Below are 16,475 nucleotides of genomic sequence, written 5' to 3'. Positions count from 1 at the left end.
CAGACCTGTAAAAGCCCTAATCTTCCCTTAATGTTAATACCATAGCAAGCAACTTGTATTATTCAGATCTAATTAATGAAGCGCATACATAGCAATTATCACAGGAGGCCACCAGCGAAGCCAGCAGAATCATTCTTAAAGGGAAACAGACCCCATATTAAAAACAACGAGAGTCCTGTAGCACTTTAAAGACTAACAACTTTAATTTCTGCAGGCATACGCTTTTGTGGGCTGTAACTCACTTCGTCAGAGGTAAGGAATAGAAATCACATAGGAGGTATATATATACATATTCAAGGGTAAGGAACAACAATGGGGAAGGTAGATATGAGTAAAGTTCATTCGGTTAGAATAGTTGAGGCCTATTCACAACCATTGTTTAGGAGGTGAGAATGTGTGAACAGTGACAATTACTTCATGTAATGAGATAACCATTCCAAGTCCCTATTTAGACCCAGTTTGATTGTGTCAAGTTTACAGATGCTTTCTAGCTCTGCAATTTCTCTTTGAAGTCTGTTTTTGAAGTTTTTTGTAGAAGTATCCTAGCAAATGGTCCCTCACTCGCTCAAGTCATGGGAGGCAGACCTATCCTTGCTTACAAACAGTCCCCCAACCTGAAGCAAATACTCACCAGCAACCATATACCATACAAGAAGAACACTAACCCAGGAACATACCCCTGCAACAAACTCCGTTGCCAGCTCTGCCCACACATCGACTCTAGTGACACCATCACTGGTCGTAACCACATCAGCCACACCATAAGGGGCTCATTCACCTGCATATCTACTAATGTAATATATGCCATCATGTGCCAGCAATGCCCCTCTGCCATGTACATTGGCCAAACTGGGCTGTCACTACGCAAAAGAATAAATGGACACAAATCAGACATAAAAAATAACATCCATAAACCAGTTGGAGAGCGCTTCAATCTCCCAGGACACTCTGTAGCTGACTTGAAAGTTGCCATACTTCTACCAAAAAACTTCAAAAACAGACTTCAACGAGAAACTGCTGAGCTTGAACTGATCTGCAAACTTGACACATTCAAACTGGGTCTAAATAGGGACTTGGAATGGTTATCTCATTACAAGAAGTAATTGTCACTTCACACATTCTCACCTCCTATTCAATGGCTGTGAATAGGGCTCAACTACTCTGACTGAATGGACTTTGCTCTAACTGAATGGACCTTCCCCATTGTTGTTCCTTACCCTTAGATATGTATATATATACCTCCTGTGTGATTTCTGTTCCTTACATCTGATGAAGTGGGTTACAGCTCACGAAAGCTTGTGCCTGCAGAAATTAAATTTGTTAGTCTTTAAAGTGCTACAGAAGTCTCGTTGTTTTTGCTGTATACAGACTAACACGGCTACCCCTCTGGAACTAGACCCCATATTGCTCTTCTGTGAGAAACTGCTGTGAACAGCTCCTTCTGCCCCACAAACTCTGAAATGCACCTATGGTTACATTCCAGTCTGTGCTGCAGGCGTGGGATTCCTGTATAGTCAGTGCCTACTTCCGGCCTTCGCCTACCAGCTCTGCTAGGGCCAAATATTGAACATTAACATTTAGTACTGAAGCCAGCTGTAAATGGATATGCAGGTTCTTCAGTGAGCCACCTTCACTGTGTGAGCATCATCATTCAGAGTTTGCTAAGCCAGCTCATCCCCCGCTGCAAAGGCTGAGACGTGCCAATTGTAACAGCCCATTGGGTTGGAATCCATTAGATGTCCCTATAACTGCACTGAACAGAATGGATGCACCTTTGATTTGTGGCTGCCACAAGGTGAGCGTTGGTTTGGGCCGTGGCACAATCAGAATCCAAGCTCACTTCCTGGACTGGGGGAGCTGGGAGCACTGTGGAAACCACATGCCTGGTCTCTGGGTGTGGGGAACAGAGCACCATGGCTTGTGCCCAGGCATCCCCCTCTGGCTGTTGTCAGAGCAGCACCGATGAGGTAAGCTCAGCCAGAGAGAGAGAGCTGCAGTGATGTAGAGCTTGAGCATGGTGCCGCTGGCAAACCACAGGCTGAAAGATGTGGGGGGAGGATCCCGGATGGACCCCCACCTCCTAGAAAGGGCAATGGAAAGCAAAAATCAGACCTGAAATGTCAGCAGGCTAAAAAGTCAACTCTCTGCCATTTGCTGCAGACAGCAGCACCAAGGCCATGGGACAGGGAAGCCTCAGGCAACTGCTTCCAATAAGCACAGTTTAAGGAATTGACTTGACAGTGACTTTTCCTGCCCTTTTCTCCTTTATTAAAGGAAATGGGGAGGGGGGGTGTGTGTGGTGGGGGAGGTGTCTCTTGCGGAACTGCACAGGATCTCCAGCAGGGTCCAGAACACCTCGCTGTCCTCTGCATTCTGTATGTAGAAAGATTTATCATGCCATTGGGCATGTCTGTTTTGGCTTCCCTTTGGTATCTCACTGCATTCACCTGTGGCTTTGCTTGCTCAGTCCTGGTATAAAGTTGCCCCAAAAAGGAAATTTTATAAAATGAGTTTATGCCCTTTGTTTTTCCCATCTCCCACTCCCCACTCAAAAAAACATTTTTTCTCGGTTTTGTTTTAATCTTAGAAATATCAGGAATGCCAACTCTGGTCTTCCCTGTCTTTGCTGGAGGACCTCGTAGGCATCTCTAGTGAGAACTGGGAGTGCTCTTTGACTCTTACATTAAGGGTGGGGATGTTGAATGTTTAACAAAGAAATCTTGTATCCAAAGAGTTTAGTAAGTGCCATAGTTATATACGTGATCATGAAAACAAATTAAAAAAAAACAAGTTTTAAACATTCTCACCTAAACTCCCTTCTCTTTTGTCAGCTTGTCAGTGTCTTACAATATCATAATTCCACTCGTTCTCCAATCATCTAGAGTTTTCCAGAGTAGACAGGACCTGGATATCTAAGGCAAAAAACAAACAAAACAAATCTTTCAGGCCCCCTTCACGCATATAAAAAAATAAAACAGGGCACAATGCTGTCACCTTTAAAGCCAGGAATCACCAATGAACAGTGATATACTGTATAGCACAGTTGAAACAGTACTAAGGGTGGTAGTTGTTCTTGATCAATTTAACATGGTTTCTTGCAGATGCTACTCGAGGATTCTCAGAATAAGGAAGACCAAATGGAAGAGAGAGTTCAGCAGTACAGCCAAGTGAACCTGGTGCCAGCTGTGGTGGAACAGGGCTGGTGTGTGATCATTTCTAACCTCCTGGCATTGCCGGAGCATGACACTCGAGAAAAAGTTCTAAAAACAGTGCGTGTTCTGATGGCCTTCTGCAGGGACGGATACCAAGGGGACCATGCCCTCCGCACCACTCTGAGCATGCTGCGCACGGAGTATGAAGAACTGGCAGCAGAAGAACAAAGGGAAGGGGACAAAGATGGCTATTTTAAGGAACTCCTTAGCTCTATAAATACCATTATTCAGGAGTTAAGATGAGGACATCTGTAATCTGAGTTTAAAAATAATTCAAGAAAATCCGGTGAATTTTGATGGACATGCATAAACAAACTAAAATTGCTGGTCTAAACAAAATCTCTCCACAAGACAAGTGAGCCAACAACTCCATTATTAAAGAAAGATACAAACATTTGGGGGAGTGTTTTCATTTCAGTTCTTGGTCCATAATAATATAGCAGATGATGGGCATATGTGTGTTTAAGGAATACTGTATCTTGTCCTCAACCTCCAATATGTTTAATGTAAGTGACTGAAATATTCTATCCATTTAGAGAACTGCAGCGATTCTTCAGGTTCCAAAGACCTGATGCATTTTTGATCATGTACTTGCTAATTCAGGTATGTGTGCTTTGTAAAGAAAAAAGACTTTCCCACGCAACTGTGATCGCTCTTTGTTCTTTTTTTAATGGTGACTCTCTGGTTTCTTTACAATTTATACAGAAGGCCTGAAACGTGGTGTGTTAGATTTTTATTTTTAAATGTGCCTTCTGCTTGTGTCTTCCCTCAGAAACACCAGTAATATCAACACCTGTCTTCCCAGGGTTTGCTGGAAGTCTGTAGAGAGGACCCATAGATTCAGAGCAGGAGCATTCTCAGACCTTTGTTGAAAGATGTCGAATATCCAACAAAAAAAGAGCCTTCCAGTTATTTCTTAGGGTTTTGATTAAATAGATTTTAACAAAACCCAAATAAAAACACAGGCATTCTAAACAGTTCTGATTAAAAATCATTTCTCCTGCCAACTAATCAGCTTTCTCTTGCTTGGTATCTCTGACATCATGAACATATTTGTCCTCCAGTTTTTCATAGTCTGTTTAGAAAAGGAGGGTGTCTAAAACCTGAATTTCTAATGTGACAGAGAAGAGGGCGGGGGAAGAAATCTTTTGGGCCTTCTTTATGCATCAGAGAAATAAAGGAGGCCCCATTCTGTCTTTTACAGGTCCCCCTTACCTGTTGTTGTTGGTAAATTCCTCAGCTCATGGCAATCAGGCCTGGTAGCTTCCATGCATCACTCTCTCTGCCTGGCAGCAGCGGCTAGTCAAGCACAGGGCTCGACTCAACTGAGCCAGTGCTGCACCAGTTGTGCTCTTCAATACTTTTACGTGCAGATAAATGTCCTTTAAAAGCTGGACTGAGGCCACCAATTCCATTTCCCCTGTGACCTGAATCCAGAGCTGCAACAAAGACAGCCTCCCTCATACATTAACAGAGGGGGCCCCCGGCCTCTCCATCACTTCCTTTTCTGTTTATAATTTTTATCCAGAGAAAGCCCTTAACACTACTTGGATTTTCAGCAGCATGCCTGACCCTGAGAACTGTACAGTCACATAAGTGTGTCTGATCCAATGATGTGTCATCCCAGAGGCAGCTTCTCCATTTTGCAGGGTGCGGGGGGGAGATGGAGAGAGAGTTTGGTCCCTCTGCTGGTCAGCCTTGGGCTAACCAGGCCTTCTTAGCATGAGGTTGTTTTCTGCAATGACTGCATTGTGGAATGGCTGGCTGCTCTGTAATCATTGTGGCTCCTGCAGGTTTTCCTCAGCGGGAGTCCCTGCTGCTGCTAATACAATAATATAGTTGTATTTATATGGCAGCCATCTGCCAGTGCTTTGTGAGGGCTACACAAAACCGAGTGCTTACAAGGAATTCAGGTGTCCTCCAGCTCTTTCTAAAGCGGGCACAATCCATGGAGGAGGACAGGCTATTGCTCCCGCACAGTACTGCTGTAGAAAAACTAGGGCCTGGATCCAGTTTGCCCCCACAGCATCCTGCAACCCAGGAGCTCCCCAGAGGGTGAAATGGTACACAGTTAAGCTGAAGGCTCGTGGCCTAGACATCTGTCAGACACATGCCATCACCCTCTCTGCTGCTGGCGTAGTGGACTATGTGCCTGAATGCGATGTCCGTGCATCTTGGTCATGCCACACAGCCACGACAAGCCTGTGGGGCTGTTAGCAGTAAGTGTAATCAAAGTAGCCTGGTGGCTGTTTTAATGCCTGGCAGGCTCTGGGCTGTGCAAATATTGCTTTAAGCCATATCCAGGCCCTGTTGGAGTTGCTCTGTGCACTTCTCTGCCGCAGCTGATTCTCTCCCCTGCCAACAAACAGCAGTCAGCTCATTTCTGCCTTGCCCCCACTACTGCTACTGGTGCATTTGGCATGAGTGCGAAGTGAGCACTTAGGGTCCTGCATGGAGAGCAAGTGTCCGGAAGTCAGGCTTACTAGCGAAGAGGCCTACTGCAGGGAACTGTACCAGGAAAGGACACGCTCTGGCACGACACACCAGATGGTAACCCTGCGCTAGCTGTGAGAGGTGTTGGTTCACATGCAGAATTCCATGAGCACAAGACCAGCACCCAGCAACCTGATTTAGCAAAATGTGGCATGCTGGCAACTGCTTGCGGTTCCTTACTGTGATGGGGTAGTGGGCACAGATACTGCACCCTGGTGCCCTGCAGCTGGGGTGAGTGGGAGGTTAGGGAAGCTGGCGATTTCCTTTTCTCCTTGGTCAGGTTGCGCTGCAAGTCAGTGCAGGGTGCACAAAAGCGGAGGCCCCAAGTTCTCATGGGGGCTGACTTCCAATGCCAACTAAAAAAGTCAGCCAAAGCGAATGAGTGCTGGTGTATAGATTTTTTTGTAACCACCCTATAGCATTTACTAGCGAATAATGTCCCTACTGTAGAATACTGGCTCAGAAATGGCCCTGGAAAACATATCATGCTCCAGTCAGTTCTTTAGGGTTTCCAGAGGAATTTCTATAGAACCCAATTTAATTCTACAGAGATATTTCCAGAAGGGATGGCTGTTCTTCCAGCAGTGGCACTAACCCTCTTGTCAGCACCTGGAATTCCTCACAGTGTCTTCTGGGCAATTGCAGCAACAATACAATATAGAAACAAAAGAATTATACAGGGCACCTCCAGCTAAGAGACTGTATAAGCTAGCCTGGATCCAGTGTACCATCATTCCATGCACCAGCCATGATACAAGATATACAGATGCTGCTGACTATTTTAGCCCATGTTTTATGCCATTCTCCGGAGTACTATATCACCCTATGGCCCAAGCCTGGAATACAAATAGGTGCCTAGGAACATCACAGACTCAGTGAGTAGCCCTTTGAAACAGATTTAAGCTAAGTCATATTTCATTACCCATGGGGTGTATTATTCCCCTCCAGCTGACTAAGGCAGCCTTTTTTCATGGCTACAGGAAGGCCCCCGTCTTTATCATTTCCGGAGTCAGTTTCAAAATTGCTGTCTAGACCTGCCAGGTACTTCCAGAATTGTTACTCCAGCTTTAGGGGCCGCAGCAATGCGAATGCTAGTGCTGGAAGAGACCCATGATAGCAAAAAGTAGCTGTGGCCACCTACAGTCATTACCTGGAAATTTTGAGCTGCTTAGGCACCTTAAGTTTGTTATGCTCACTGTGTATTTATGAGGTCAGCATTTCAAACACTGTGCTAAATGGAGTGCTTGGATAGGCTAGTGCAACCACATGACAGTCATGCCATAGGAGCAAATCACAGACAGGTTAGTAGCCAACTACTGGTATGGGCAGCAAATACCAAAGTACCATCAAGAGCGGATTAAACAACTTATCCCTGCCTCACATAAAATGGACAGCCTCCCACCAAGCATGCATCTATCGCGCTGAGTTTTGTAGTGATCAGGCTGTTTCGAAGATATCCGCCTTGCTGCTAAAATATTGCTGACTAGTTTGTCACTATTCAGTAACAGGTATTTATGTATATTGATTTGCTAGCAGCACATTGAATACCTTCCCCCCCAAGCCATGCAGGCAGTTTATATGGGCACTCTGGCGCTGATAGGGGAGTGGGGACGGCCAGGAGATGCTCTTGGCCCAATACATGTGCTGCCCTATGGTAGAGTTGCCACCTGGCCAACTTTTCCCAGGACCATCCCTTTTTTGCGGGACAAGGGGGTTAGATTATTGGACCAGCTCCTGGAGAGGTGAGAGACACACCCAAGCTTCTCTAGGTCCCAGAATCACAGCAAAACGCAGCGTGGACAGTTTAGCAGCAGTAGCTCGCCCACATGCTAATGGACCATTCAAGGGGAAAGTGGCCCCTTCATCCCACCAGCTTCATAGGACCAAAAAAAAAAGGGTGCCGGGGGGGGGGGGGGGGGGAGAGGAGGGTGCAGGGCTGCTGATCGTTGTACTAAGCCATGACTCCAGTGTCTGTGCTCAGGCCCTAATTTTAGTGTGCAGCATAGTTATGAATTTAAGCTCCTTTTTTGAGGGAGCTGGCCCAGGAAACCTGTAAGTCTTCCCCAGCCATTGAAAAATGCTAGGTTTGGCCATTCTCCCCTCCAGCTGGGGTGGGGCAGGGTACGTCTTCTTCATCACTGCAGGATGCTGCCCGGCGTCCCCCCAAGAGCCATTACACTGAGGCTGCTTCCTACCTGTCCAACAAGACCCCGGGGGCCATGAAAACAGCTCAGGGCAGCAGCCCCCCAGCACCCTGCTCTCAGGCTGGTGGCTGTTTCTGCTCAGTGGGCCTCCCCCCCCCCCAGCCATCTGCTCCTGTGCTCTCCTTACACACACACACCAGAGGTGGCAAACCCACCTCTAGGCTTCGTCTGTCAATGACAGTTGGTGCCGGATCACCCCCAGTAGGGGATTCAGCTGCCTGCAGCCCCCCAGCACTAGCATTGATGGGGCTCCTGGCCCTCCAGCTAGCACAGCCCCCTCTGCCCCGGCTGCTCCCTCACAGCACAGGAGAGAGGTGGGGGTACTGCAGCTCCCTCACGGCGCTGGAGGTAGAAAGCCAGGGTGGGCTGCAGTCCACAGCCAGGCCCCAAGCCCTCTGCCTCCATAGGCAGCTCCCAAAGGGAGGGGCAGATAGTTCCGCAGTGGCAGCTAGAGCACCTCCCTTTCTCCCCCCCCCCCCTCTCCTCAGGCCACAAGAGAGCCAGCGAGCTCCAGGGGATGAGTGGGGCTGCAGAGAGTTATAGTGGAGCAGCTCATACATGGGCCTGCCCGGCCGTAAACTCTGACCCTAAGAATGCTGCTGTAGGGCAAAGGCTCCAGCACTCCTGCCCTAAGCTGCACCAAGGCCACCTTGACCCTACGCGCTGCTGCCATTCCCAGGTTAGGTGGCTGCAAGCTCAGGGCCACCCTTTCGGAAACAGCAGTGCCAGCGTGGTTTAGTGGTTGATGCGCCAGCTTCCTTACAATCGTAGGGGACCCCTCCGGCCTGTGCCAGCTACTGTCCCCAGTGCCAGGCTTGGTAGCATTAGGCACCGACGGGGCAGGGCTCATGGATTTTACTGAGCACCTAGTGTGCAATGCTCAGAATGACACTGGGCCCCTTGTATTACAAACCCGTGGTAATGAAGTTAACAAGGGCCCATGTGCCTGCCCCATATTGAGCAGGGGCTCTGGGGTTGATACTACAGGTTGGGTTCTCTGTGTGGGTTTCATCTTTTACTTACAACACTGTTTAATAAGCTAGTAGATGCGTCAGTAGGACCTGCTTTGTGTCTTACAATCATGCCTGGGCTGCAGTTACCAAACGCTGAAACTAAGGAGAACAGAAAGCTAGCCCGCCAACTTGTAACTCATGAATCAGGCCCAAAAAACACTAAGATTTCTTTTTTTTTAAAAAAAACAAAAACCATACAGCTTCAGTTCTTTTAGCTGGCTTCCAGTTGCTGAACTTTCAGGTGGGGAGGGAGGTGGGTGACATTTTCAAGCTTCTCCATGCCTTTGAGGGCTAGACTCAGAGAGGGTTTTGTTTTATTTTTTTAAATGAAAGCTGAGATTCTTCCATATTCACAGGATGCCAGGAGCTGCGACTCCAAACATCGCAAGATAAAAATCTCACCCCTGAAAAAATGCACACAGCCCCTAGGAAAACAGGCATTGAGCTTGGATACAAATGCTGCTGTTATATGGTTGTAAGGAGGCAGAAATTCATACAGATTTCCCCCACCCTTCTTAAGGGTGCAGGGAGCTGAAGGTAGTTGTATAAGGGTGAAATGAAGCACAGGGAAATTTGAGGGGGAAACATCCTGACACAGAATCTCTCTGGGTAGGGAATAGGTGCCCGTGGCTGGTGATGCAAGCACAATGGTGTAGGGCATTTAAAACAGGACCCACCCCACTGTTTGTGTCAAGGCCAAGGTGCAATGGAAAGGACAATACCCAGCTGCTGGCTCCCCACCTCTTGATTCCGATCTCCGTTCTGCCTTTGTGAAGGAGCAGAAAGGCTCAGCAGAGCCAGAAGACATGGGCCTGGGCAGCCAGGCTGGTGCTTTCATTCTGCGGACAGCTGCAAGCAAAAGCGATCACACCCCACTATTACCGCTGATAGAATGAAGCAGAAGGCGGCTTCTCCACTGAGCTAAGAAGTCTGCCAGGGCTGCCAAGGAACTTTGGGCGGGTGCCAAACAGGAGAAGCACCTAGTTCAAATCGTCTCCCTGCAAAGCATAGGGAGAAGGGAGATTGAAGGAAAAGCTATGTGGCGGGGGAGGGAGGGGATATACCAGGGAAGGCTTTGTCCATTCTCATTCCAAGCTGGTGCTCTTCAATGGAATAGTCCAACTTAAGCCGATCCTCTGAGCTGGCAGGTGGTGTGAAGTCAGCTACAGTCAGCACGGCGCTCGCTGAAGAGGTACAGAATGGAGCCCTCTCCACCCCTCAGCTCCCCTACCAGACAGCCCCAGGAGCGCGCAGGCTTTCCAACTTCATATTAAGCCTTGGGGGGCCATGGATGGACACCCCCTGACAGCCACCACCAGGCTGGCAAGCTGGAAACGGGCAGTATATGAAGGGGCCATACATAACAAAACCAGGGTCTCTCATGGGAGAAAGGGGCTACAAGTTTGGGGACTTTAAGGGGCCTGGCGGGTTCTTGAAGAACTGCTCTACCCTGCACCCTCCAAAAGACTGTGGAGCAATCCACACTGTTCCAATGCCATAGGAATGGCTGTCACAGCAGTGCCCCTCCAGGAAGCCTGACAGCTGGGACACACCGCAGATCTTCCAGCTCCCACAGCCCAAGAGGGAAATTGCCACCTGGCCTGCACTGCTACCCTGGTTACTGATACACAAATGGAAGCTTCTGCATGGAAGTCCAGCCACTGGGCCCACAGTGTACGGATAGACACGGATACACAGCCTTAGTCCACTTGCATTAGTGCACACCAGGAGCATCTCCAGCAAAATCAATGGCCTGACCTGGTGTAACCAAGCTAAACGAAAGGGTGATTCGTGTACAGAGCGAGCAAGCAAGCATACGCCATCTGCTCATTCCCATTCCCCCCTCAAAGCGGCAGAAGCAGCACGAACACAGCAAGAAACGCCAAAGGGGGAGCCGCGCACCCAGAAGGCTCCCTTCTAGTGCTTTCTGCTGCATCAGCTCACGCGCAGGTGTTCCTGTTGGAACAGGCAGGAGCGTAAACAGACCTGTGGCAAATGAGCAGGGCAATGAAAATCACACCAGAGGTTCTGTTCAGATTAAGGCAGGGTGACGCCAACCATTTGGTTTCCCCCTGTGCCAATACCAGACACCACTGTCTGTACCCCCCTCCCATCTGTGTCTTACAAGGATGCCTTGCTGAGTTAAAGAGTAACAGCAGGGAGATCAAACAAAGAGCAGCACTGGTAGACAGAGCACAGAGCCAGGAACCAGGATGACGATGTTCTAATCCCATCTCTGTAGGGGTCCTGGGGCAAGCCAGCATGTATGAAGTTTTCAGAAGGAGCCAGTACTATTGGGGTCCCAACTGGAGATCGCCAGGCCTGGCTTTCAGAGTTGCTGCATAGCCACATCTCCCATTGACAGCACCTGAAGTTGTGAGAGCTCCGCTCCTCGGAGAATCAGGCCCTAAGATGAAGGTGCCCAACTCAGGGGCCCCTTTGCAAATGTTGCTGTGACCTCGCAGTCTATTTCCCCATCGCATATGCTGGACTGGCGCGTCCCACAGGGTTCTGGGGTGGGCTGGGCAGTCAGTGGTTGGGAAGCATTGGGGGAATGCAAAGCGCTCTGGAAGGCTAACTGACATGAAATTAGTGTTCGAAGCTATGACTCTCCCCGGACTCAGTCATTTGCTGCATGGTTTAAAAAAGGTCCATGACAGCCAAAGAAACCCAAGAGCCACTGTAGGGCTGCCCCAAGCTCTGCAAGCAGCAGATGGGTCTGTGGCTCAAAGGCCTGAGTTGCCTACCCTGGATGTCTTTGTCTATCAATGAAAATGAATGCACATCATGCAGCAGCATGGTCAGGTTACAAATACGGCACCTCTCAACAGTGAGACGACTAAAGCCAAAATTCCCCTCTCAGATCTGCATGGCAAGATCTTGGCTTGGCTATTTGAGAACACCTGTTTCCACATAGCAGAATATCAGATCTGTAGATCTGAGAGAAGAATTGACTCAAGTTGTTCCTTGCATTTGTCTACCTGTTTTGTGTATATTTGTTGCAAAGGCCTAATCCACTTCCATTGTGCATGTCGATCCATTAGACCCCAGCTGCACATACTGTACAAATGCAAATGAATCCTGCCAGTTATTTGTACTGTAACAGAAAACCACTATAGAAAACCAGCAGGAATCCAAATCAGGACATCGGATGGATAATTACACCCCCAGGCCCTTTTCCTTAGACTGTCAGAGTAACACACTGTACAGAAAGAGCAAAATCTTAAGAGGGAATGAGAAAAAAATTCCTGAAATTTCTTATCAAAGAAAACACTTAGAAACCCTGATGAAGATACTCTTAGATCTAAGGCTGCCTAAAATGTGTTTGAACAGCTGATGACTCATGAACTATGCCCGTTTTAAATTTTTGTGCCTCCCAAACTTAGAGCTTTTCACCATTTTTTCTTCAAAAAGTTTAAGAGTCTGCTTTCCACAGCTGGACAGATTGTGACAGCAGCATGGAGTTGCCATATACCCCCAGGGCAGAGCCAACCAGCAACGTTTGCCTGGTGATATAATGTTTGGAACTTGAGCATTGGTGGGGCAGAGTTTCCATCAAGCCAGAGAGAAGTGGAATTCTCTCACGCTGCAGGCTCCTGTAGTTTGGAGTTTCACTCAGATGAACGAACCTCTTCTCTGCACTCAGGCTCGCTCCTCTGCTCGTTATTAACCAGGGCTCCAAATGCCAGAGTAACAGCTTTTAATGGTACAGAATTGGAGGAGCTTCTAATGTTTTAATGGAGCTCATGCAGGTGCTGGGCTGACAGCTCTGGAGAATGAAGTGCTTTCTTTATCCCTACAAAAAGAAGAGTGCAGAGAGCAGCAGTGCAATCTTCCCCCATCAAGTCACCCAGTAGGGACCTGGTGGCCCCACTGTAGTTCAGTTTCCTGGACCAATCCATCTTTGATGTCTGCCATCAGAGGAGTCAGCGTGGATGCCCGTCCATCCCAGCCAAGAGCCACTAACAGGTTTTGGCCACTCCCAAAGAAAGGCAAGCGACTCTATAATCCATTGCTAATCCTGCCTCTTGGAAAAGGGCTTTGAATAAACTGTGTTACTGGAGCAGTCAGAGTACATACACACAACCAGCAGTCACGGGGCAAAAGGCTTCCAGACAAATTCCTCAAAAGCAGAGGTAGGTCTTATCAGAACCATACATTATGTGGACACAAGCGGATAGAAGCAATCCAGCCTTGTTGCCCCTTCACGGGCCCAGCATCGCAATGCAAACATCTAATGCAAGGACGAATGTCTGCAAAGTAACTAACAGCCCTGAGAGCCAAGGCCGGCAGCTGAGGATGCCTGCAGAAATCTGACGCAGGAGATTGCTGATCAGACGACGATTAAAGGTTCGACACAAATGCTGGACAAAATCCTCTGCCAGAGGCCATGAGGGGGAAATGAAGTAGTAAACGCTGAAAGGGCACTTTGGACTGGAGATTTTTGGGGGGAGCGGTGTGTTTTACTAGGATCTCCATCTCTCCTCCCTTCCTAAAGCTCCTAGGCCCTGTCTACACTTACCTGTGAGATTCGGCGGCAGTGGACGGGAATTACGCAAAGTACTCAAAAAAACTTGTGTAACTCCCATTGATTGCTGAGCTTCTCTTCTGCGCTCAGTCTGCACTGCGCTGTGCTGATGGGAACAGCATTCCCATCAACGCAGCGCTACGCTACTTTTGTAGCTGGTCTTAGTACGTTGATTTCTGGATTGACTGAGCGGGTCTGCACTGACTGCTCAGTCGATCCAGAGAAATCGATCTGATGGTGCGAATTTGCTGCCGTCAATGTAGCCATAGCCCTAGTCACATTCACCCATTGTCTTTCTGGAGTGGAATGCAAGACAAGGTTGCAGGTATTGCCTCCATCACTCTTCCAGCGTCTGCCCTCCCAGCAAGAGCTGTCAGTGTTTTAGTTCATTCTTTGCTGCCACACCTGACCATTTCCATAACTCTAAACAGGAAAGCAGATAATTGCTAATAGTTTATAAAAGAGCAAGAGGGCTGATCTTTTTTCTCCAGCAATATTTACATAGCTTTTTCACATCTAGATTGCCCTATGTTTTTAGACAGATTGATATTTACGCTCCATGCAAGGTTTATTTTTAAATCAGTGATGGAATCATGAGTAACATGAGAACGTATCAAGGAAGCAGGGGCTTATCAATTATGCAGGCAGCCCTGTAAGAAGAGACGGTTAGGTTTATAACGTCCTCTCTTTAGCTAACATTTCCTGGCTACAGTGGCTGACAATCCTGAGCAGCTCACTAGGGAAGTGTTCTGACTAAAACTGGGTCACTACAGTAATTTTGAAGGAACATCAAATGTAGACCTCTCTTTTCATTTGGTCTTTCCCTCTCGCTCCATGTTCGCAAGCTTCAATGTTTCAGCTTCCCTTTGTGCTGATGGATAATGCTTCCATTGTTAAATGTCGTGTGTCTGGGTCTGTTGAATCTTGATTTAAATCTCGGCCAAAAGCCTGAGTCTAGAATGCCTAGCGGACCACGCTTGGACTGCTGACAAGCCCCTGTAGCTTCTGCTGGCACACACCCATCCAGTGGGTTCTCCTGGCACCAGGGCTTTCCGGTGACACAAAGATACGTCCCTCATCCATGCTGGAGTTCTTTTCCTAAAGGCCAAGCTATAACTAAGCAGCAAGAATAGGAGGGCCAAAGACTTCAACTCATCCAGATCCCTATCAACCTGCTTTCAGGCCTGCTTGTGCGTCAGAGATTGTGTTTCTTTCCTTGATGGGTGATCTTCTGCCAGCGAGCTAAGACCAGGTGTCGGTGCTGATTGGGTTAGCTTTGTTGGCAGACAAATCACTGCTGATCCTCCCTCAGGATGTGGCAGGGGTTGTTCTTCAGTGGCTCAAGTCCTCTCTTTTTGAGCGGGGCGTTCTTCCCCTCAGGCAGGGTCCCATAGGGGTCCATTTTCTTGTCCCTCCTGACCACCGTGCCGTGCTGGAGGCAGCAAGTGAAGGCTGTGAGGCAGAGTGGGCCACAGTGCTGTCAGCACAGGGGTGACGCTCAGCTCTGAGTCTCCTTTCCCTCAAGCCCAGGTGTTGCAGGCTCCTTCCTGGTACAAGAACATGATGGCTGATGCTCAGTGTGGCTGCGATGGGCCACTAGGAGTTGGTAGGAAGAAGCCAGTGGTTCAGCATTCCTCCATCTTTTCATGCTGACAACCTCTTATTCATTGCCAAAAACGTTTGCAACCCCCTTCCACTTACTATTGAAGCCAGAGTGGAAAGTGTATCAATACGCTGATGTAACGCCTGTGTTTGTTTCTTTAATGGGGAATACTTGACTTTGAAGGGTAAGAGTGTGCTGGGAGTGGAGGGGCAAAATGGTGGGAGAGGAGCACTTGCACGGACATGAAAGGAGAAGAGCCACAGTTACTACCTTTGGGTGCAGTTTTTGGATGCCCTGAGCTACTCTGGAAATGTTTTCTCTGATTTAGAATCGGAACAACAGCTTCAGGGCCTCAGGACCCTCCATGGTTGCCTGTTGTGACCTCACTAGGGTCAGGACCCATCGAGAAGACCTGCCCTAGATGAACTGAGCATGCCATCTGCAGGCAGAGAGCTTGCCAAGGAGGGCTGCGGCCCCTGGGCATAGCTGAAGGTCACCCGAGCCCAGCTCCTGAACAGTGTTTATGGGTCTAGTTTCCGTTGATGCCATTACCGCCATTTGAAGACACAGGACCCTCCCCTTTGCCCACCCCCTCCAGTGGCTGGCTACCATGAGCTGTGCCTGGAAGGCCATGCTGAACCTCAGCTTGTGCAGCCCAGCTGCTTAGTGACAGGGGTCAACATGAGCATATGTGCTCTGTAGCCGTTACCCCACCGCCTCCAGGTGCTGTGTTTGCTCCATCATGCCCTTAGTGGCTAGATACTGCTTTGACAGTCTCTCTCCCCCTTTGCAGGAGCTGAGAGGATCTGGTGCTTGTGCCGAGAGTCTGCCCATGTGTGGGGGGAAATGGATCCTCTCCCGGCAGCCCATCAGATCTGGAGCTTGGTCGCTTTCTGAGCACCACACTTTGCCCAATCAACGGTGCTGCCTCCGTTCCTCGTGCTCCCACGTTCCTGTGGCTTGTTTTTGCACGTGATAGGCTCGATTCCATGGCAATACAAAAGCCAGTAATTATCTAAATGCAGCCCAGCCCTTCTCTTGGCAGGTCACTCAATTACTCGACAGGAGTAGCTCTCACCAGCCTATTTCAAATTGCAACCCTCCTTGCCCTCTCTGCTCCTGGCACCTGAAACAGGCAGCAACTTGTCAGACTCCATGGCACAGTGGCCACTCCCTGGGGCTGATGGGAAGGAGCATTCGCAATATTCCCGTATCCTGCCTTGAATGGCACTGCACTTCTCCATTTCCATGTGTCCCAGCAGCAAGTTCTCACCCTCCTCTGCCTCCCCTCGGTTCAAGCAGGCTAGCAGCTTTGCATCACTGCCTATCCCAACTAATTATAGTTCCCTTCTCGCGCTTTTCTAACCATGATATGATCCTGTTTTGTATTGTAGCCATTTGGTTCCACCACTCTCATTTTGT

The 16,475-nt window shown here is 48.6% G+C and overlaps 1 protein-coding gene across 1 annotated transcript in view; it reads left to right on the top strand.

Annotated features, from left to right (window-relative positions):
• Window positions 1-4,942, top strand: part of SIL1 (SIL1 nucleotide exchange factor) — a 171,206-nt gene extending 166,264 nt beyond the window's left edge. The window contains exon 10 of the mRNA XM_067566797.1: window positions 3,102-4,942. Within this exon, the coding sequence (XP_067422898.1) occupies window positions 3,102-3,455 (354 nt within the window). The 3' untranslated portion in view covers window positions 3,456-4,942. The remainder of the gene's footprint in view (window positions 1-3,101) is intronic.
• Window positions 4,943-16,475: the final 11,533 nt, after the last annotated feature.

The sequence above is a fragment of the Emydura macquarii genome, unplaced genomic scaffold (assembly GCF_026122565.2).
Source record: "Emydura macquarii macquarii isolate MOO-44397 ecotype Brisbane River unplaced genomic scaffold, CSIRO-AGI_Emac_v2 contig_2768, whole genome shotgun sequence".
Classification (NCBI taxonomy): Eukaryota; Metazoa; Chordata; order Testudines; family Chelidae; genus Emydura; species Emydura macquarii.
This window is presented reverse-complemented; position numbering and strand designations above follow the sequence as displayed.